The sequence below is a fragment of the Anolis sagrei genome, chromosome 1 (genome assembly GCF_037176765.1).
Source record: "Anolis sagrei isolate rAnoSag1 chromosome 1, rAnoSag1.mat, whole genome shotgun sequence".
NCBI lineage: Eukaryota > Metazoa > Chordata > Lepidosauria > Squamata > Dactyloidae > Anolis > Anolis sagrei.
The window spans coordinates 185,283,217-185,306,522 of NC_090021.1; the positions used below are offsets into that span (position 1 = coordinate 185,283,217).

The following is a 23,306-nucleotide window of genomic DNA, read 5'->3' on the forward strand; positions in this document are numbered from 1 at the left end:
TACAACTGCCCTATACAACAGCGCTACTTGCGGCATGGGTGAGATGCTTACCTCATTGTTGCGAACGATGCCAATGAAGTCTGCTTGAGGTGGGACGGTAACAAAGAGTTCAGCTTCATAGGCTCCCTCTCCAAGGTTCTGGGCATTGATGATGAGAGTTAAAGGGTTGTCATCTCCAACATAGATCTGCTTCTGATCACTGCACAAAACCAAATGAGGAAGGAATTGATTGAGCTTACTTTCCCCCCAAGGAACGTGTGAACCTCTAGAGGTAGCTGAACTTCAGCCTGAAGCCTGTCAAAGCTACAAAGCCTCTGAGGTCTGAAATGTACTATCTGTTCAAGGTAAATTTGATCTTCTTAGAGGTTCAGACTTCACATACACAGAAACAGTGCTGACCTCTGCTGGATAAAACATCAAAGAACAAATCTCTTGTTTTGAAGGGAATTCCATAAACAAATACATGTTATAATGTTCCAGTGCCTTTTAGATTGCTTATTTATTCTTTAAGGCAAAAATATGGATTAATTTAGAAGAGAGAAATAAAAGCAAGAGAAAAGGGGGGAGAGATGAACTGTCACAAGTCTGATTCACGTACTGCATCCAACTATCTTGCCCTGTTATAGGTTCCAACATCTTTATTTATAGTGTGTTAAACTGCTGAATTGCTGAATTTTCTGACCGAAAGGTCAGTGGTTCAAATCCGGGGAGTGGGGTGAGCTCCTGCTGTTAGCCTCAGCTTCTACCAACCTAGCAGTTCGAAAACATGCAAATGTGAGTAAGATCAATAGAAACATCTTTGGCGGGAAGGTAATTGTGCTCCATGCAGTCATGCCGGTCACCTGACCTTGGAGGTGTCTATGGACAACGCCGGCTCCTTGGCTTAGAAATGGAGGTGAGCACACCCCACAGAGTCAGACACAACTAGATTTAAAGTCACAGGGAAACCTTTACTTTTACCTATGAATTTGAAATTCTACAGGGGTCAAAGTTCCTTAAAGGATAAAAAAAATCCTTTATTTTGCTGATCTAAATCTCCTTTCTCATCCTCCTTTTGTTTTTGTTTTTTTGGTTTTTTTTTCTAGAATACTGTCATATGCATTGCATTGCAACATTTAATCTTCCTCTAACACTGCAGCACTGGAACTCAACATCAAATTTTAGATCTTGTGTTACAACACGTTTAGCTGACACATGCCCCACAATGGCTGCATTTGGATAAAAACAACTGATCATACTAGACTTAAACAAGCCATTTTACCCAGGCATTTTTCTCTTTTGTTTCTCCGTGAGTAATTAAGTCTCTCATTAAGCATGGTTCCGAATACATCAGGACATTAAACCATGGTGTGAAGTTAGTTTAATATCCCAGGTTGTTTTGAAATGCATCTTAAAATCACAGATTTCATCCCAGTTTGAATGAGAATGGAACCTGCAGGTAGACACTTCTGAAAGTCATTGTTCAAGCTATGAAGGAAAAAGAGGAGAATCATAGAATCATAGAGTTGGAAGAGACCTCATGGGCCATCCAGTCCAACCCCCTGCCTAGAAGCAGGAATATTGCATCCAAAGCACTCCTGACACATGGCCATCCAGCCTCTGTTTAAATGCTTCCAAAGAAGGAGCCTCCACCACACTCCGGGGCAGAGAGTTCCACTGCTGAACGGCTCTCACAGTCAGGAAGTTCTTCCTCATGTTCAGATGGAATCTCTTTTCTTGTAGTTTGAAGCCATTGTTCCATGTCCTAGTCTCTAGGACAGCAGAAAACAAGCTTGCTCCCTCCTCCCTGTGACTTCCTCTTACGTACTTCTACATGGCTATCAGAAGGATTGCAAAGGGTTCATTAATATCTTAGTTTATTCGTTAACCTAACATATGATTCTCCAAACTGATTTGTTTACAATCTTTTCCATCACAATTGTTAGTCTTTACCTGTCAACAGTCACTTGCAAATCAGGCTGGCATATATTGTCACCACCGCAGTCCAAAAGAATATGAGCCTGAATTTGAAAAATAGTGGAAAATAAAGTACTTGAGTCTTTTCATTGTTCCGAGTCTTTACAATATTTTGTGGATGATACAATCCCTTGCATTTTTGAAAATTTAAGTACCTAAGTAACTAATAACATGCAAATCTTCCCATGTGAACAATCTTTGGGTAAGGGGGAACAGTAAAATGAGAACAGTTTCCTTGCTTTTTAAAGAGAATTGTGTACATATGCTAGTTGGTACTGAAGATAATAATTTCCCTTTGAATCAAAACATTTTTATCGTGCCAGAAGTGACTTGAGAACATATTGCAAGTTGCTTCTGGTGTGAGAGAATTGGCTGTCTACAGAGACACTGCCCAGGGGACACCCAGATGTGCTACCATCCCACTGGGAGGCTTCTCTCATGTCCCTGCAAGCTAGAGCTGACAGATGGGCGCTCACCCTGTCTTGCAGATTCAAACTGCCAACCTTCAGGTCAGCAACCCAAACTTCAGGTTAGCAGTTCAGCCGGCAAAAGGGTTTAAACCACTGCACCACCACGGCTCTTAATGTGGAAAATTTATTCTCCATTTACTCCAAGGGGGTCCTAGTAATTTAAGTCCCCACCACCACCAAATGGCAGTATCTCTTGTTACCTGCCCAGAGTTATGGGGAAATGAAATGTCATAATTAAGGATAATCTTCTTCTGAGATATGGAAATCAGACTTCCATATCCTTCCCAATCCTACATCCATGGGACCAAAGAACACTAAGATGCATAGCTACATGGGCCAGATTACATTTCTCAGCAGAATTCACAAACCAATTATATTTCTATACAGAATCCCTCAAAAATTAATGTTAGGAAAAACTATACCTGTCTGCTAATATTTGCAGGAGTAAATATGTTGAGGATGGGCTGTAAGCCAGTAGAATCAGAAGCCGTTTTGTAATCTAGTTGATATTCCATAAAGACTGTGATTGGTGTAAGCTTGTCTCTAAATTCAGATTCATCCTAAAAGGGAAAAAATAGACCCTTAAAAATACAATAAAATAACTGATTTTGCACAATTTATTGCACAATTATAACAAACCTATTGGAACATGTGAAACATAATGAACTATGTACATGAGCAGGGCTATGCTGCACCGCTTCCCCTCCCTCAACATTTATTAAACTGCATTTTTTTTGTTTTTGCAGGACATCTAGCAGCATGTTTTCCTATAGTTTTTCAATGAATATCTCATCAAGTCTACAACCAATGTAACATAGTTTGTGGTAACCACAAAAACGAAGTTTATGGGATACAACAACTACTTTCCAAGTAAGTATCATACAAGTAAATGGGAAATAACACTTTCAAACCAGTAAGAGAAAATATTTCAAATATTGTTGCATAGTGTTATAGGAGGGAGAAAGAACTGGGTTGTGTCCTCTTACCCTCAAGAAAGCCTGAAGTTCTTCACAACTCATCCGACCTCCTCTTGGGACCGTCATGTTCTTGGAGTGACCAGACTGCCTACTGTGAAAGAACAGAGCTCTCCTTATGGCCCCTTTTTGCTTCAGTTTGTCCAACAGCAATTCCACATGGAAAGCTATCATCACAAAAACAGTTCAGTTAAGCAACCTTGAGGACCAACCACAGAAACAACAGCATGAAAAACAAAGGCAGAAACTTCTATAGTAAAATTCAAAAACTGGGAACATGAATCCAAGGCATTTAACACATGATCGTAAAATCCAAGAATCAAAGGCACATTGGTCTCTGGAACCATAGAGACTCAAGCTACTGGCTCTCATTTGTCAACATACATCACTTTTCAACAGTATAATACTGGAATTTCTTCTTTGTTTTTTTTTTTTTTTGTAACATAGTCATCTTCTCCTACTACTATTTAATTATATCTTGCTGACATCTCTTAATTGAGATTCAACGTGACTTTAAATAAACTCTTCTTACTCTTACATAATTTTAGAAACGATTAGGGAGCAGTAAATATGTAAACACCTTGCCTTAAGCAAAGTACTCATTCATAAAGAAAATGGTGCATTAGCATTTTCCCCTATTTTTGCAGGATTTTTTTTAAAGAATGAAAAAGTCCTCCATTTTTTCCAGACCTTCATTACTTTTTACCAATTTTGTTTTATGAAAATGTGCACTGATTCAGATTAATAGCTGAAAAATATGTGTTAAAAGGTGTGCTTAAAACCCAATTTTGGCTGAAAAATAGGCATATTTGCATCACTGAATATCCCTGCAGTCAAGGAAAACATGTGATTTTGTTTGTATTCTGTGGTATGGACTGCTCCAGCACATGTCCACATTTTAAAATCCTGAAACAGCTGTTCTGAGCTGTAACAAATGGAACCATGGACACACAGGTGGCGAAGCACAAGCACAAGTGGAAAGCAATTACAATGAGAGCTCTCTGGAAGCATTCCTATGTTCTGATCTTTATGAAATTAAACAGAGCTTGATTTTACAGTAGGGTGAAGAGAGATAATAAGAAATCTGCTTTTGTGTTCATTTAGATATCCACATGTGCACATATGAGGCCCAGTGCATCTTGGAGTCAATTTAAAAAAAGTAAACTTCCACCAGATGTTCCCCGTCCATCTTGTGGAGGTATAAAATTCACAAAAAAACAAGGTGGCAGGATGGTGGGGGACCATTTTCTAGGGATTGTGTTTAGACTTGTCAGGTACCAGGATTTTTTGCCCCACTTATTTGTCACACATGTCTGGAGATATTCTAAGCCTGCTCTCCCAACACTGGATCCTATCCCTTGAGAGATCCAGAACTCTTGCTTATTTTGGAGCAAGAAGATGTGGCAAGAGGAGAAGCAGTAAAATCAAGAGAGGATTCATCATCCTAGTGTTGGGATGGTAAATTTCCCACCTTCTATTGCTCCTGTAGCATTTTCACTGACACCACTGCAACACTGGCACCTAACCATATCTCTCTTCACCACCTTCTACTGCATCCCACCTAACCTATGGTTTGCATCCTCTGTGCAACCTTTCATATTTATATTATTCCAAGAGCACAAAGCCTTACTGAGACCCTGAAGCACAGAAGTGCAGGTGGACCCAGTTTCTAGGGATCCTTCACCAGGTTGTCTTGAGCAAGGTATTTCTTTTCTAGCCTGCAATCCAACACAATGTTGTCTCCCGTACTCTGAGAACAACTTTAGTGAGACTCTGTGTGTGTATGCGTGACATTGGTTCGTCAAAGAAACACCACCTTTACCCATTAAATTACTGCAGATATTCAAAGACTCTTGACATAATGAGCTTCAGTGAATAACAAGTAAATCCGCATGACTTACTGAGCTCCCTGGGGAGATTTCCTTTGCCCTCAGCTTTCAAACAGAACTTCACTTTGAAACTGTTGGGAAAAATTAAGAAATGATGAAAACACAACCTGTTTCAGTGAAAAGGTAGGCCACGCTACAGTGACCAAATACCACAAATGGACAAGTGCATTGCCAGATCTCACTTCCCACAGCTATCAGTAAGATCTAGTTGTGTGTGTGTTACCGACTGCAATGAAACCACTGGGCTTAAACACATTTTCAGATGACTGGATCTCTCTTCCTTCCACTTTTAATTATTAAAAATACTGTCAACAGAAATGAACTTCCAGATTTTATATCTGAGCTGCTCTTACAACTGCAAAATAGTATTTCCATTAAAATTTTAAAGCAGCCCAAGAGTAGCATGAGACATCTGAAGCAAATGGCAAGAGATAATGCACAAGCAACCCATGCTTCTAAGAGTTGATTGACATTGTAGAATTGATGCATTTGGACAACACTTTAACTGTCACGGTCTAATGCTAGGGAATCATGGGAGCTGTAGTCTGACAAGGTCTGTAGCCTTCTCTTCCAAAAAAAAGTGCTAGGTTCTACAGCATTGAGCCATGGAAGTTGAAGTGGTGTCAAACTGCATCTATTCTACAGTGTAGAGCCAGCCTAAATCTAGTCCAGAGTCTGGCCCTTGCATAAATTGTTCAATTTCCGAGGAACACATTCTCCATTCCAGTATAGTACAAAGGGGTGGCAGCTAGATCATAGTCTTCTGGATAGGACAAACAATCTTTTATTTAATGTCAGTGTTCAGATAGTAAATTATTTCATTTATTATTATCGGAGCTTGTTCTGCCTTGGGTTGGTCCCCTTCTCTTTCAAGAGGGCTTATTAGAAAGTTTACTCAGGCTGGATCTACACTGCCATATAATCCAGATAATACCCTCTTTTAAGTGGGTTTAGAACAGTGATTCTCAACCTGTGGGTCCCCAGATGTTTTGGCCTTCAACTCCCAGAAATCCTAACAGCTGGTAAACTGGCTGGGATTTCTGGGAGTTGTAGGCCAACACACCTGGAGACCCACAGGTTGAGAACAACTGGTTTAGAAGGTTCACTCAGGCTTGATCTACACTATCATATAATCCAGTTTCGGAATCCAGGTTATCTACTTTGAACTGGATTATATGAGTCTACATTACCATATAATCCAGTTCAAATCAGTTAATCTGGATTCAGAAACTAGATTATATGATAGTGTAGGCCTTAGTGACAGTGGTGGTGGTTCCAATGGGGTTCCACACAACACAACACAACACAAAATTAACATCTTTCACCATAGTTTACCAACAGAAAATAAAGACAGGCACTTATGTTTGCTGCTCAGCAAGGAGGGAAACTCAAAAGCAAAGCAGTCCCAATCTATTTTTTTCCCAAAGAGAAAATAACACAAATCTTACTCTTTGGCCAAATGAGGAGATTCTGAGGTCTGCTCATTAAGATTTCAAGATTCATTTTGACCATTAAACATTACAGCAGAGCGTTAGTAACAAGTTACTTTACCAAGAAAATTTCTGGCCATTGTCTTCACAGGATTTGTCCTCTGGGTTTAGAATTGCTGGTGTAACTTCCAGTACAGCATTTACAGTGATGACTGGCCGGGCCCTTTTGAAAGAATCAAACCGTAAGTAAAAAGGAACATTCACAAGCAACAAAAACCATACAATCTTCTACCACATGAGTTACGAATATTTTGCCCTCCACTTGTTTGGTGTCCAAATCCCTGAAGCAACCATAGTTAGAAATTTTGGGAACTGTAACTCAAAACAACTGGAGAGCAAAATATTCCACACTCCATTCTACTCCTATATCAAATGTCCGAGTCACTTAAACCACCAAGATGCAAATCAAGATCATATTATAGCAGAGTGAAAAGAATTAAGTACAAGAAAAAGCAAAAAGAAGAGGGTTAGGTCACAATCCTGAATTATACACAAGACAATGTCAATTCAACAGAAAGCCAGTCTGGCATAGTAGTCTAAGCATTGGAGATTAGGGTTCAATTCCCCGTTCAGACATAGAAACCCACTGGGTGATCTTGGATGAGTCACACTCTCTCAGTCTCTGAGGAATACCATGACAATGTCCAAAAGTTTGCTTCAAAAAATAAACATAGGCCTTGTGAGTAAGTCCTGGTTTTCACACTGGCATAGTGGCATCATGGCTGAAGTTGCTGCTCTTTTTCTAGCTTCTAGTATGAGACATGAGCAGAATACAAGAGATAGCAGAGACCCATTGCCTTCCTCATATGCCAGGCCTGGCTGCAGGACTGCTAAACTGTTACAAAGTGAGTACAGAAGATATCTGATATTTCTGCTATAACCTCAAAGTAAGCAACATGTCCTGAAATCTACTTGGCTTGAAGCAGCCCAGAATATCATCTCTATTTCAATACCTGGTAACTCTTGATCCCAGCCTTTTTAATAGCACTCACCTATATAAGGCAACTTTGTCAACACCAAAAGCTCCCACGACCAAGTCTAGAAATAGAAATAAACAATACATATATAGCAAACCAATGCCTACAATTCTTAACAGCATGCTTCTAGCACATATTAGTAAAGACCCCTTAATTATCACAGCAAAGTAAACAGGACTACAACTTGGATGCCCAAAGTAAACATGGTGGATAATGGAATCTACATCCGTGGTATTCTGAAGTTCTAATTCACTGGACATGTGAAGCAAGAAGTATCATAACATCAAAAAGCTGGAACTGAGAAAATCCACAAGTCCCAGTAGAACAGTGGTTCTCAACCTGTGGGTCCCCAGGTGTTTTGGCCTACAATTGCCAGAAATCCCAGCTGTTAGAATTTCTGGGAATTGATGGACAAAACATCTGGGGACCCACAGGTTGAGAACCACTGCAGTAGAAGATTCATACTCAAGCTCTCACTGGGTTAAATGCTGTAGGAGTGTTTAAGATACACAAGGCTGCACTGAAATTCTTGAATCCTCACCTGGATAGCCATTTTTGTCCACGTCAGTAGCTCCCTTCAGTGAATATCCAAAGCTTGGTGGCATTGTCTCCGAGGCCCACTGCCCTTCAAGGACTTGAGATGGCACTCCATTCAAACCTGTAGGTCTCCCATTGTAGATATAAACCAGGCCCTTCCTATCTTCTCCGCCATAAGGAGCTGCAACTGCAATGTCTAAAAGACAAAGAAAGAGCCATTGATGTCTCCAAATCTAAACCAGCATGTTTTTGATTAAAACCAACATATGTTCTTTGGGTAAGTGTGGAAAACATTACAATGACAAACTGAATGCTCTCATCCATTATTATGTGTGCAGAAGACAGCCAACTCAATTTGCAATGACTCAACTGGGATGGACTCAGATAAAAGATGCCATTTTCAAATTTATGAGAGTTTGAGCTTCTTCAATAATTTCCAGCAAACCTGGTAGCCTCAACCACTAACATGGTTTATTTCAATGTAAATTGTAGTTGAAATGTAAAGGGATTCAACTAGAATGAAGGGAGATTTAAATCATAAGTTTGGTTGTCCTCCATAATTTAATCATCATCAGTACAGCCTATGGTAACAGAGTTGTACCATATGATATATTATAACTAAGACACATCACAAAGAAAATGCATGTGAATGAACATGTAGCACAAAGTCTTCATTTAGATTTATACTCAAGGATTCTCTAAGGACCCCCGGTGAGTGTGCAAGATGTCATCAATATACTGTCACAACTGGAGGCAGCACCCCAAAACCAGAGTTTTAAGTAAGAGAAGAACATCTATCATTTTGAATGAGAACATGGGGCCATTCACAGTACACAATCATAGCACTATTCTTCCAGTTTAGCTATCATGGTTGCATCCTTTGGTATTCTGTGGTTTGCAGTTTGGCCAGAGAGAACAGAGGAGCTCCCTGGCTGAGAATCCCAAATGTCCTTCCAAGGAACTTATAAAATGGGACCATGGCAATTAAAGTGGAATTATAGCATTATCATTCTGTAGTCTGGATGGGTCCCCTGGTTTACCTAACCTGGCACTTCATTTGCAAGACAGCCTGATGAGCCTTAACCTGAATTATCCCTAAGATGCATAATTAGTAAACAACTAGCTAGCTCAGACACAAGCTTAAAAACAATATCAAAAAAAAGAAAGAAACAGAATACTTTACCATTGAAGCCATCTTGGTCAAGGTCTCCCAAAGGTGCAATTGAGCTGCTGAACCTCGCAAAGACTTCAAAGCCATTCAGCTTCATGACTGGACTCTGAAAGCCACCAGAAGCTTGTTGAAGGTAAATAGACACCTGGCCCACTTCTAGAAGTTTGCCATCAGAGCCTCGGTCCATGAAAAGTGGGGTTCCTACGAGTAAATCTGCATAACTGAAAGGCAGATGGGGAAAGAGAAAGAAAAAGATTCCTTTAGTGACCACAAAACCTTTTGACAAAACCTTTCCTCATAGCTCCAGGCTTACCAAAACTCAATCAATACATTTCTCAGCAGGGATTACCCAGCCCATTATTATTATTATTATTATTATTATTATTATTATTATTATTATTATTATGACACAAAAACACAGTATGTCACAGCAAATGAGATCTATATGCTAGATTTCATATATATTATTAGTCTGACACTCTAAGCACTACAATTTTTCCACTTGTAATATTCATGGCAAATTTTAAATGGATCACACTGAAAGCACACCCAATGAGATAAGTAAATAGTAGTCTGAGCATAGGATTATGAATCTGGAGACCAGGGTTCAAATGGTTGACCTTGGACAAGTCACATTCTCCCACCTTCAGAGGAAGACAAGGGCAGACCCTCTCTGAACAAATCTAGCCAAAAAACCCTTTACTCTCAGTCACCAAAAGTCAGAAACAATTTTAAGACACACAGTAACAACCTGCGATAAGACAGAACAAGCCAGTAAAAGAAAAGAAGTTAAATAGGCCAAAGAAAGTATTTTAATCCTTCAGTGTTTTCATGTCTTAAAGTCATTTCCAACTGGTGACCCCAATTTAAATCATCGCCCCATACTGGCTCTCTCATTTCTAAACTTAGACAATGTTTTAAAAAATAGGCAACTTTAATCAGAAACCATACAGGTAGCAAAACTTACTCATCACCATTGATATCTGTGGCAGCTACAGAATATCCAAAGTATGCAGCCATCTAGGAGACAAGATTTCATGGAAAAACAATGAATAAAATAGGAAAATTTAAAGTATTAATAATATAATAATAATAAACTTTATTTGTACCCTGCACCATCTCCCCGATGGGGACTCGGTGTGGCTTACATGAGGCCAAGCCCAAAACAACAATTACATAAAATGAAACAAAACTGAAAACGCAAATAATAAACGATAATAATGCAATTACATAAAACAAAAGACAACATAGCAATATAAAATTACAATAAACACAATCACAATAACATGGGCGAGCTACATGTAATGGATAAAAGAAAACTAGTTAAAACAGATTTAAAACATATTTTACCCAGCAACAGATCCTTTTCTAAATATTCTTGCATATTCAATTTTTGCATATTCAGTTTCTCTGCAATTTATTTCACTGAAAGTATGAGGAAAAAAATATTTACCCCTCTCATTAGTACTGCTGCACATGCATATTGCTGCTTTTATTCCCTATATGCTGATGTAGTTAGGAATGGAGAACATGTTGCTCTCAAAATGTTGATGTACTACAAGTCCAATCACAACTAGCTAGAAGGGCCAATGTGGGGTGATGAAAGTTGCAGTCCAACAACATATAGAGGAATGCACTTCCCATCTTGGGTCAAAAGTGAGTCATGACAGCCCCAGACTTCATCCTAAATGACATTCGAAGTGGCATGAAATTTCTATCTTATATGTACAGAAATATGCTACAATTTGTCATAGGCAAAACAATGTGCTCTTCATGTTAGCACGGGGCCCTTTCAAACTAAATAATTCTAGCTCTCTGAATGAAAATTTAAAATGCCAAAATTTAGAATATCTGCTTTGACCTGGATTATCTGGCTGTGTAGACTCATATAATCCAGTTCAAAGTAGATAATGTGAATTATCTGCTTTGATAATCTGGATTATATGGCAGTGTAGAAGGAGCCCTATTCTTATAAAATCAGAACAGAAAAAAATAAAACTACCAATTTGTTGATGTTACATTGGCCAGAGACAGGCATGATAGGCATGTTTACCCAAAGGTAAGAGAAACCCATACCTGTTCTCCAGTAAAGTTGTACATGGATGCCATGGTTTTTCCATTGTAAATGGACACCTGCACAAGAAATATAAACAAAAGATCACTGCTATGGTGTATGTTGGCAGCAGCTAGGAAAAATATGTGCTGTGGAATATGCCATATTTAACACGCCTTACCATGCCCAAAGTCCTTGCTGCTCTTGGGACCCCAGACACAAAATCTGAAAAAAAGAAAGAAAAATAATAGGTTTTGTGACTTATACAGGTAGGAATCAATGGTCTCCAATAGTCTTTCCCATTTCGAGCACTGTCCTACTGACAACTGAACAGGAGTTCAACACTGAGCTAGGGAATATACAGAAATTCCTCTGCAGAACGCTGCAGCTGGAGGAGTGAAAATAAGGAGAGGCTTAACTCCAGCCCCCAGAAAACTTAAAGGAAATTCAAGTTCGGAATGAGAATGGGGACCCACTGTCTACTACATTGGCAATTGGACACTGAAGGATAAACGACAATGGGATTAAATGTGCAAAGTAGTGCAGGATTCAGTTTTAAGACCTTCTTATGCACATCCTCAAATCTACCTCCTGCTAATCATAAAGGTTTTTTTTAATGTATTGTACATCTATGAATGAGGCATACCTTCTATGTTATCGCCATCAAAATCTCCCACAGCTACTGAATAACCTGTCAAAGAAGAAAAGGAAAATCAGAACATATCACTACCCAAAAACATCCGTATTGAGTCCCTAAGAAATCTTACAGACTTAAATACCAAGAGATATTTTTCAGCATCTGTCTAGATTAGGACCTAAATCACTTAAAGGCACCAGATTCCAACTGCTTTGGGAAGCTAAGCAGTGTCAACCCTAGTTAGTATTCCAATGGGAGACCAAATAATATCAGATGCATGTAGGTTATATTTCAGAGGAAGGAACTGGCAAACCAATCTCTGATTAGTTCTTTCCTTTAAAAAAACAGCATATAATTCATGGAGTTGATAGGCAGACTAGAAGGCATATATGCACACTAAGTACATTCATCTGTGTTTATTTTGTATTACACAATTAAAGCAATTCCATTCCACTCTAAGTTCTTTACATCCAGCAAAATTGTGGGTCCCAAATCTGGTCAGAGGCACCAAAGAAGCTCCTGGCACAGAATTACAAATGTTCTCTCTAGACTACAAATCCCAACAAAATCCATAGGATGTTGTTGTGGTTGTGAAAGAAGAAGAACAGCACTGCAATAATGCAGTGTGAAAGGACTCTGGCATTTAAGCCCCTCTAAGGCCAGTATGTATCAGTGATTTGACAATTTGGACTATTATACACTCTGAGACTGTTGAGTGATTTAAGCAACTACAAAAACCATGGGTTCAGGGCCCAGAGTGTCACGCTTCCAAAGGATTGAATGAGATACAAATTGGTTGAAAGCAAAATCAGAAGTGTTTATTTCCCTTAGCCAAAGAGGATGTCAGCCGAGTTTGGACTTCAAAGACTGGCTTACCTCAATGCAAGCATACAGAAATATTTACAGGATCTTGACAGCAGTTTGAAACAAAGGATTTCTGCTACTTAACTATTATTCAGATCATGACAGGCTAGAATCTACAGGCGGACTGACTGGGATGCACTGTCTATTGTTGCTGTCAATTGGCCTCCAAGTTTGGAGGGAAAATTATTAAACTGTCATTGCTTTATTTCAAGGCTTGTGTCTGTTTTGCCTAGGAGAAGAGTACAAGTAGAAAGGTGGGGCAAGCGATAATAGGTTTAAATGAGTTATGTTTTTTTTTCAGTGGGTTGTTGTAGGTTTTTTCGTGCTATATGGCCATGGTCTAGAGGCATTCTCTCCTGACATTTCACCTGCATCTATGGCAAGCATCCTCAGAGGTAGTGAGGTCTGTTGGAACTAGGAAAAAGAGTTTATATATCTGTGGAATGACCAGGGTGGGACAAAGGACTCTTGTTTGCTGGAGCTAGGTGTGAATGTTTCAACTGACCACCTTGATTAGCATATAGTGGCTTGACAGTGCCTAGAGCAAACTTTTGTTGAGAGGTGATTAGATGTCCTTGTTTGTTTCCTCTCTGTTGTTGTGCTGTTGTAATTTTAGAGTTTTTTAATACTGGTAGCCAGATTTTGTTCATTTTCATGGTTTCCTCCTTTCTGTTGAAATTGTCCACATGCTTGTGGATTTCAATGGATTCTCTTTGTAGTCTGACATGGTGGTTGTGAGAGTGGGCCAGCATTTATTTTTATTTCAGTCAATACAACGGGTGCCAGCCAGGAAGACAAAAGGGTGCTCACGGTGTTGGCAAATTCAATGGAGATGCTAGGGAGGGGGTCTGATGTAGTAATGGAGGAGAGGAAACATTCCCAGGAACCAAATCAAAGAGTTGGGATGGACCCTGTGACTCTTCCGAAAGCCCATTATGTTTCAAATCCCACTCAAGCTCAGAGGAAGGCATGACCAAGCCCCTCCAAGCAAATTCCTCCAAGAAAACACTGCGATAAGGATGCTTTAGGTTTGCCACTAGTCAGATATGACTTGAAGGCACACAACAATAGAAAATGAATCTTACAAGTTCTACTTTTAGTGGTAAAGAAGAGAGGATGGCATCATATCCATTGACCACCAGGGGGTGCTATCTCAACTAGGCTAGTCCAACACAATAGGAGTGGGCAGCTGCACTGGATCTGGAGCTTTTATTTTCTTCTTCTGGGATAGACTAACCCCCCCCCCCCCCCCAAAAAAAAAAAAAAAAAAAAAGCAAACACACTAACAGAAGTAGTCAGTTGCTGTTAAAATCAAAGCAAGGGGAGGAATAGATAATTTAAAACACTGGTGTCCAAACTCTGGTCCTCCAAGTGTTTTGGACTTCAGATTCCAGAATTCCTAACCATTGGACAAGCCAACCAGGACTTCTGAGAGTTGAAGTCTCAAACACCTGGAGGTTGAAAACCAGGTTGGGAAGCACTGATTCAAAAGGTGAATTGCTCTTCTTGGAGGCTTCCAGGAGGAGGAGTTCAACCTTTTTTGCAAAAAAGGGAGAAATCTAAAGAGCTGCTAAAAACAGCTGGGGTGGGCAAATCAGCCTTTGTGCTGTGCTTTGTCCACCCTTGTTTTAAACACAATTTAAGACAGAAGTCTTTTATTGAAAAGGCCCAGTTACAATATGACCCCCTGAATCCAAGGGGGATGTGCCTCAAAATACCCATGAATACTTGAAAGCATGGATAATAATGAACTTTACATTCTGACAATACTTGGGGAGAAGATATGCCATAAAATGGCGTTGGAAGACCTAAAAAGGTCCAAAAACACTTTATGAGTGGAAGGGATTTTTTATTTAGAAGCTAGGCAAGTGAAACCATGCATAACAAATATAATGGGGGTCATATTTGTACTTGATTTTTGTCAATATCCCAATGCCTGTCCAAAGGAGAAATACTAGGTTTTGCTTGTTTATCTTGACGTAAGAATAAACAATATATAGAAGACCGTATGAGATATAAACAACTTCCACTTGATGCTGCCTGGCTAGTTTGGTTGTCTTTGTATTTCTGGGCAATGTGTTTTAATCTTATGCTTATGTGTTTTTAATCTATGTGCTTTGAATGGTTGCGTATGTCTTTAATTAAATGTTGTAATTTAATCTATGTTGCTCCTGGCCTTGACTCGGGGAGAAATAAAACTTATCATCATCATCCTTGTCATCACAGGAGAATATTTCTTCCCAGCCCATTACATCTATCAGGATTCAATGGTGGGACATGCAAACACAATTTAAAGGGTTTGCAGTTTATATTAATGAAATTCTAAGGCAGATATAGAGATAACAATAGAGAACAACAGTATTTCCAAGATAAGTCTTTAAGTAAGTAGAAGAGAAGTTATATTTACTTGTTTTCATCTAGTTTTTGTCCCTTTTAATGTAGAGTTTATGGAGAAAGTATGGGTTTCTTATTTGGTGTTTAGTGTTAGATGGGAGATATTGGGAACAGAAGCAATGCTAACATAATCACTGATCTTCTACTGCTGGACTAAAAACAGATTGAAAAAAGAGTTTGCAGTTTCAATGTACTACTGGTATTGAAGAGACTCACCCAAGTAGCTGTCGTCAAAAGCAGCACTGGCTGACCGTGTTGCTAACTGGTTTTCATACTTGGTAGTGTGGGCTTTAGCATTGTATTTCGACACAATCTCAGCCACCTCATCTGAAATAAGCTGACCTAGAGTGTAGAAAAGGGGGACACATAAACACAAGTGCAGTTATGAGATGAAGGAGGTTTAGTTATGAGAATAATTTTGTTCTTTCCTCTCAGTGTAGTCTTATACATTTCTAGTTAGACATCAGTTGCCCTTAGGCCCCTTCCACACAGTTATAAAATCCACAATGAACTGGATTATATGGCAGTGTGGACTCAGATAACGAGACCAAAGAAGATATTGCGGATTATCTGACTTGATATTCTGGGTTATATGGCTGTGTGGAAGGACCTGAATGTGGCTCACTCTGAAATAAAGCAGGCAATAAATTGTAGCTTTAAAAAGACACACCACAAAACAGCCAGCTAAAACTGCCTTCTGTGTTGCAATGTTTTTAAGAGGTACAGAGATTAGGCTAAAGCAAGGATGGGAATAATGGGTGCCGCTGCTTAACTGTTGAGCTGCCGAACTTGCTGACCTGAAGGTTGGCCGTTCGAATCCGCAAGATGCGGTGAGCTCCCACTGTCAGCCCCAGCTCCTGCCAACCTAGCAGTTTGAAAACATGCAAACGTGAGTAGATCAATAGGTACTGTCCCAGTGGGAAGGTAAAACGGCGCCCCATGAAGTCATGCTGGCTACGTGACCAGGAGGTGTCTACAGACAACGCAGGCACCCTGGCTTGGAAATGGAGATGAGTACCTCCCCCAGAGCCAGAGATGACCACCACCTCCAGAACCGGAGATGAAAGGCTTTGCCTTGGTCTGTGTATTTGTGTTTCATTGTGTTTCAAAGGCATTGAATGTTTGCCTGTGTTTGCATATATGCTGGAATCCGCTCTAAATCTCCTCGGGGAGATAGGGTGAAATATACATTATTTATTTATTTATTTCATATACTTTTACCCCAACCTTTGCCCCCCGAGGGGGGACTCAAGGTGGCCTCACATAAGCACCGTATGATACTATCATCATATAAATAGTCAACAAATACATTAAAACATTAAAAACAATTCATTAAAACAATAGATTAAACACACCAGTTAAAACCAAATCCAAGTCAGGGTTAATTCAATGTTGCGATACCCTAAGACTTCTTTCCAGTTGCTGCTGTCCATTATTATTATTATTATTATTATTATTATTATTATTATTAAACTACAACTCTCATCAATCCTAGCCCACAGAGCCAGTGGTGGGAATACTGGGATGTAAAGTCCAAAAAAAATCTAGAAAGTCACTTGATTTCCACTCCTAGGCTAAAGAAAGAGGAAAGCTGTTTGAACTTAAAGATTCACTCAAGATTCTGAATATTATAGAAAAGCATCCATCCCAACATGTTGCACAAAAACAACTTTAAAGTGTCTTGTGGCCCAGCATGGAGGCATAAGCATTCCTAGGTAGGAAACTACCTTGAAAGATGCATGAAGGATCACATGTCAACTATGTGATTATTGATGCTCTCCAATCTGGTTCCTGTACTTTAAGTTTCTCTGTTTTTATTTTGTTTGTACACCACAATATTTGAGACACTGTTCAGATACAGTATGTGAATGGAAGGAACAAAAACACACCTATTTCATGCAGATGTGTAATTACCTTTCTAGTAATTCATTCCTGAAACAAGTCTGAAGAGAAGACTCATGGACACGTAATCATTTTGTTACCAATCACTCCAAATCCCTCCTCTACTTAAGCATCATGCTGTTCGTCGAAAACATATTTGCAAAGCAAAAACATGGTGCTGCTTTAAAAAAAGTGTGGAGATGCAATCAGAATACAAAAACAGCAGGCAGAAAAGGGTTCAGCATGTCTACACTCTGTGGCAACCTCTAGACATCATTTCCACACTCTGTGGCAACTTCTGGACATTTCTGGTAGTCCTAGCTAGAATAGATAGTACTGAAAGATCACATAGTTCTTGCTCAGTGGTCTTTTCCTACCTGGAATCCCAAATAGAGTACTCATGAGATAGACACACCATTATAAGTCACCAATCTATAATTGATTCCACGTTTCTACTCTTGCAGAAATAGTCAACAGGAGCGATGCCTATACTGTGCCATTATAATGCAACTTTGTTGTTGCTGCTCTACTGGGCCATCTGGGTTGATTCCAATTTATAGCAATCCTGGCATAAGATTTTTTGGGAATTATTTCTTCAGAGCAGGTTTGCCATGCCCCTCCTCAGCGGCTGAGAAAATATGACTGGTTCAATCCAAGACTTCAACGACTACACCATCCTGGTAACTTTACCAGGAAAAAAAGGCTCTCCGAAGATAAGTCAGATGGCCCTCATTTTGCCAACCACATCCCTTGACTCACCTTGCCAATAAAAGCTGCCAGGTCCTCCAAGAAGTACTCTATCAGCCTGCAAAGAAAACAAAAGTTAAGGGCTTCTTATATTTTTCTAAAACAGTAAGATCATGGTTACTCAAAAGTGTGGATATGACTGAATAGCACCATTAGATGACAGAGATGAGGAAGGAGCCCTGGCCATTTGCAATGAATAAGTGGCATTACAGAAGATACCTTAAAGACTCAGTCCTGTGTCTGCAAGAGAGGGGTGAAGATGGCCAGGGCCCGGAAGCATATTCTAACTCTCCTTTGGTATGTTTGCCATAGATGGGAGATACTGCATGAGATGAGGGCTACTGTCTAATTGGCTAGCTGAAGCTGCAATACCACTGTGTTCTCCAATAGCTAACTATTCAGATGCCTTTAGCACTGATGAGAGTTTTTTTCTGTTTCTGTAAGAAGACAATACAGTGGAATTTTGACTTAAGAGCAACCCAACTTTGATTTAAGAGGCAATGCTCAGTCCGGGTTTTGCTTTGACATAAGAGCAGCATTTTGAGTTAAGACCTAGCACCAGAAGGAGCACTAGCATGAGAGTACAGGGCTTCCGGGCTTCAAGGGAGCAGCCTTTGTGCCTCATGCTCTTGCCTGCTTTGGGAGAATGCTGTCCGCTTTGAGGAATTTTGGCTTAGTTGATTTTATATGGTTTTTATTCCTGGCAAGTTTGCCTTCATGAAGACAGAGAGGGAGAGGGAGAGCAAGAGAGAGAGGGAGGCTGGAATGAGTACAGTATGAGGAAAATGATGCTTCTGCCTCTTCACTTTATGCTTTCTTACCACAATTTTGTGCTTCTACTATTTTAAGGTTGATCTATCTTTTTTATTGTTCCATGTGAATGTGCATAAAAACATGTTAAAAATGGGTGGGTGGGGGGCGGGGAGGTTCAGGGGCCTTGGAACAGATTAATAGCATTTCAATGGGAAAATCTGCTTTGAGATAAGAGGAATATGAGATAAGAGTTCAATCACAGAATAAATTAAACTCTTAAATGAAGGTATCACTGTAACATTGATGGGGCACACCAAGTGATATTCTAGTACAGAATTCTGTTCACATAGAAGTCAACCAATTACCATATATACGCAATTACCGTATATACGCAAGCATAAGCTGCTCCGAGCCAAATTGGGAGTGGCGGGATACAAGCCAAACAAATATAAATAAATAAATATAAAATTTTACCACAAAAAAACTGGGAAAACATATTGACTCGAGTATAAGCTGAGGGTGGGAAATGGAGCAGCTACTGGTAAATTTCAAAATAAAAATAGATACCAATAAAATTACATTAATTAGCCATCAGTAGGTTAAATGTTTTTGAATATTTACATAAAACTGTAATTTAAGATAAGACTACCCAACTCTGATTCAACCATTATTCTAACCTTCAATTTAAACGTGCTTATGTATCCTTTGAATAATAATAGAGTAAAATAATAAATGTAATAATAATAATAATAATAATAATAGAGTGAAATAATCAAAATGTAATAATAGTAATAGAGTAAAATAATAAATGTAATAATAATAATAATAATAATAATAGAGTGAAATAATGGAAATGCAATAATAACAGTAATAGAGTAAAATAATAAATGTAATAAAGTAATACTAATAACAGAGTAAAATAATAAATAAACTTGACTCGAGTACAAGTCAAGGAGAGTTTTTTCAGCCTAAAAAAAAGATGCTGAAAAACTAGGCTTATACTCGAGTATATACAGTAATATACGAAAAGCCCACAAGCAGGACATGAGTAAAATGCTTATTAACTGACTTATGTTCCCAGGAACCGGTACTGAGAGGCTTACTGCCTTTTTTTTTTACATGAGGACATATATAGCCACCATGACTAGGAGCCCCTAACAGCTGCATCTACCATAAATTTCTCTGTCCTTTAACACAATCCCAGGTTGTAGGTTATCACAACATTGTGTGGCAGTGGATTTCACAGTTTAACTAATGCACTCTGTAAACTGGTGAAGTAGTTCCCTTTATCTGTCCTGAATCTCCCCTTTTGCTTCAGCAGATGACCCTGCGTTCTACTATTCTGAAAAAGCAAGAAAGACACTTCCACCCTGCCTACAACTTCTGCACCATACATATTTTTATACATTTTATTATGTTCCTCCCTATTTCATTCTTTCAAAGGGAATTACCCACACCCCTTAGTAATCCGGTTTGCATTTTTTCTGCATCTTTTGTACTTTTATATTATTTTCAAGATGCATGAACCAGAACTGTTTCAGATGAAGTCATGCCACAGTGGAAATAAGCACTTTGCTTCTGTATACAGAATACTCATCCTTAGCTACCATAGTCAATAACATGTGCACATTGTGTTACACTATGAAATCACTTCAGTGACTAATATAATTCTTGCTGAAACATTCTAAAATTATGGTTTGAGATGAAAAAGGCTTGCTGAAAAGACAAAGGCAAATGGAAAAATTTAAATGGGTTTTTATGTTCTGGAACAGGAGAAACATTATAGGGAAGATGCTATCTTCTCTTTATTCATGTCTATCCTTCCTGGCTTGGTCACGTTTCCTTTCAGATCCTGGACTGAATAAATTGTGTCACTCTAGCACCATAAATGTAAGACAACAACAATGAAGTTATAAGAATTCACTCACCAAGTCCTGACAGACCTACCTGTCTAGAACTGAGTTCTAGATTGGATCTACACTGTTATATAATCCAGATTATCAAGGCAGATAATTCACATTATCTGCTTTGAACTGGATTGTCTGATTCTACGCTGCCATATAGCTCAGTTCAAAGCAGATAATCTGGATTTTATATGGCAGTGTGGATGGGGCCCTAGTCTCCCAACTTTGCTACCAAGCACCGAGAGAAGAAGTCACACAATAACAGCTTGCTTACCTGAGTGAAGTCGATGCTAAATCCACCTTGACAAAAGCCCTGCCCTTCTGCGTCAATATTTGCTGTGGGAAGAAAACAAGATGGAAATAAAAGTTTTGTAAGGACGTGTAACACAATTCTGTTGTCACAAAACAAACCAGTTCTGTGTGAATGGTTAACAGTGCCCGAGATGGAAGTAGTGATGGGAAACAGGCATACTTCTATTGATTTCTCTTTTCTTTTCTGTGTTGGATTCCCAGGATTTTATGACTGAAGCCTTCAAAGTCTTGCCCCATTATTGATTTGAGGTCCTTGTTTCAACCCCGAAAAATTCTCAGTTTCAGAAACTTTTGAGGAACTCAACACTTAACATTTCCTGCCATTCTCAGGGCCCTTCCACACAGCCATATAACCCAGACAATCCACAATATCTGCTTTGAACTGGGTTATCTGAGTCCACATTGTTTTATAATCCAAGGCCCTTCCACACAGCCATATAACCCAGAATATCAAGGCAGAAAATCCACAATATCTGCCTTAAACTGGGTTATCTGAGTCCACATTGTTTTATACCCCAAGGCCCTTCCACACAGCCATATATCCCAGAATATCAAGGCAGAAAATCCCACAATATCTGTTTTGAATTGCGTTGTCTGAGTTCACACTACCATATATTCCACTTCAAAGCAGATAATGTGGGATTTTATGCAGATGTGTGGATGGGAACTCAAAGCAGAAAAATCAATCTATGTTATGTTCACAAAATTTAAAACAGGTATATGTTTCCCTGTTCTTTGACTTCTTACAAATACTGGAGCTGTTTCCAATTCTATTTCCCCGAAAAATGATAAGAAGTCTACTTTTTTAAAACAAAGAAACAAAATTATTCCTCCATGAACTGTTCTTTCATTCTTGTTGTTTATTCGTTCAGTTGCTTCCAACTCTTTGTGACCTCCTGGACCAGTCCACACCAGAGCTACCTGTTGGCCGTCGCCACCCCCAGCTCTTTCAAGGTCAAGCCAGTCACTTCAAGGATGCCATCCATCCATCTTGTCCTTGGTCGGTCCCTCTTCCTTTTTCCTTCCATTTTCCCCAGCATCATAATCTTCTCCAGGCTTTCCTGTCTTCTCATTATGTCACCAAAGTACTTCACATCTTTGCCTGTAATATCCTTCCCCTCCAGTGAGCAGTCGGGCTTTATTTCCTCAAGTATGGACTCGTTTGATCTTCTTGTGGTCCAAAGCTTCAAGGTTGCTTTACGAGTTCATAGTTGTATGCCTTCCAAGTTGTTTCCAACCTATGGTGACCCTAAGCTAAGGCAATCTACCGATCATGGAGTTTCCTTGGTAAGATATGTTCAGAAATTTAGGTTCTGCCTGCGGGTGTACAAACTAAAAAGGTAAGAGAAAAGGGATGAAGAGGAAAGAGAAAAAGGAAAGAAAGCACTTGATAAACCAACATGAACACAGCATATTATCTGAAACTGCTGGACCACTCTAACAACCACCATATTAGACTGCAAGTAACAAAATCTGGCTACCAGTATTTTAAAAAACTGTATCAGACTAAATCTAACAAAATCTGGCTACCAGCATTAAAAATCAGGCCAGTAAACAAAGAGGAACACTAAAAAACAGGGGAATTCCTGACATGAAACAATCAGGGCCAGCTAATCATCTCCCAACCAATGATTCCCCCCAAGCAGGAAGCAGCCAGGCTTTGAAGCTGAAAAGTCATTAAATATAATCAAGGAGGCCAATTGCAACATTCACACTTGCCTCAAGCAGACAAGAGTTCTTTCTCCCACCCTGGATATTCCATATTCTATAAATCCCACTTACAGCTTCAAAGCCTGGCTGGCTGCTGCTTGGGGGGAGCCTTTGTTGGGAGGTGTTAGCTGGTTCTGATCAATTCTTGTCCAGAGTTCCACAGGCAGCAACCAGCCAGGCTTTGAAGCTGCAAGGCCATTCAATGCTAATCAAGGTGACTAACTGCAACATTCACACCTGCCTCAAGCAGAGAAAAGTTTTTTCTCCCACCCTGGACACTGCACAGATATATAAACCCCACTTGCCTAGTTTCCAACAGATCTCACAACCTCTTTGGATGCCTGCCAAAGATGTGGGCGAAACGACAGAAGAAAATGCTTCTGGAACATGGCCATACAGCCTGGAAAACTCACAGCAATCCATGTGAGTTTATCAACATGGCAAGGCAAATGGGTTTGTTTGGCTCTTGACCACATCTCCCTCTGCTATAGCCAACTGAACTGGCTGCTGGTGGTGAGAATTAAGGGAGATAGTTTTTCAGGAACATGGCTTTTTCAATAGAGGAAGTAGCTGCATTTGCTCCACTG

General features: G+C 39.4%; 1 protein-coding gene across 1 annotated transcript in view; it reads right to left on the reverse strand.

Moving 5' to 3' along the window:
* Positions 1 to 23,306, reverse strand: part of ITGAV (integrin subunit alpha V) — a 92,379-nt gene that overhangs the window by 27,530 nt on the left and 41,543 nt on the right. The window contains exons 5-20 of the mRNA XM_060763845.2: positions 20,972 to 21,033; positions 18,053 to 18,098; positions 15,629 to 15,754; positions 12,164 to 12,208; positions 11,699 to 11,742; positions 11,541 to 11,597; positions 10,432 to 10,484; positions 9,477 to 9,685; positions 8,298 to 8,489; positions 7,772 to 7,817; positions 6,841 to 6,942; positions 5,302 to 5,360; positions 3,413 to 3,567; positions 2,849 to 2,986; positions 1,933 to 2,000; positions 52 to 199 (exon numbers count right to left, since the gene is read on the reverse strand). Coding sequence (XP_060619828.2) covers positions 52 to 199; positions 1,933 to 2,000; positions 2,849 to 2,986; positions 3,413 to 3,567; positions 5,302 to 5,360; positions 6,841 to 6,942; positions 7,772 to 7,817; positions 8,298 to 8,489; positions 9,477 to 9,685; positions 10,432 to 10,484; positions 11,541 to 11,597; positions 11,699 to 11,742; positions 12,164 to 12,208; positions 15,629 to 15,754; positions 18,053 to 18,098; positions 20,972 to 21,033 — 1,550 coding nt within the window. The remainder of the gene's footprint in view (positions 1 to 51; positions 200 to 1,932; positions 2,001 to 2,848; positions 2,987 to 3,412; positions 3,568 to 5,301; positions 5,361 to 6,840; positions 6,943 to 7,771; positions 7,818 to 8,297; positions 8,490 to 9,476; positions 9,686 to 10,431; positions 10,485 to 11,540; positions 11,598 to 11,698; positions 11,743 to 12,163; positions 12,209 to 15,628; positions 15,755 to 18,052; positions 18,099 to 20,971; positions 21,034 to 23,306) is intronic.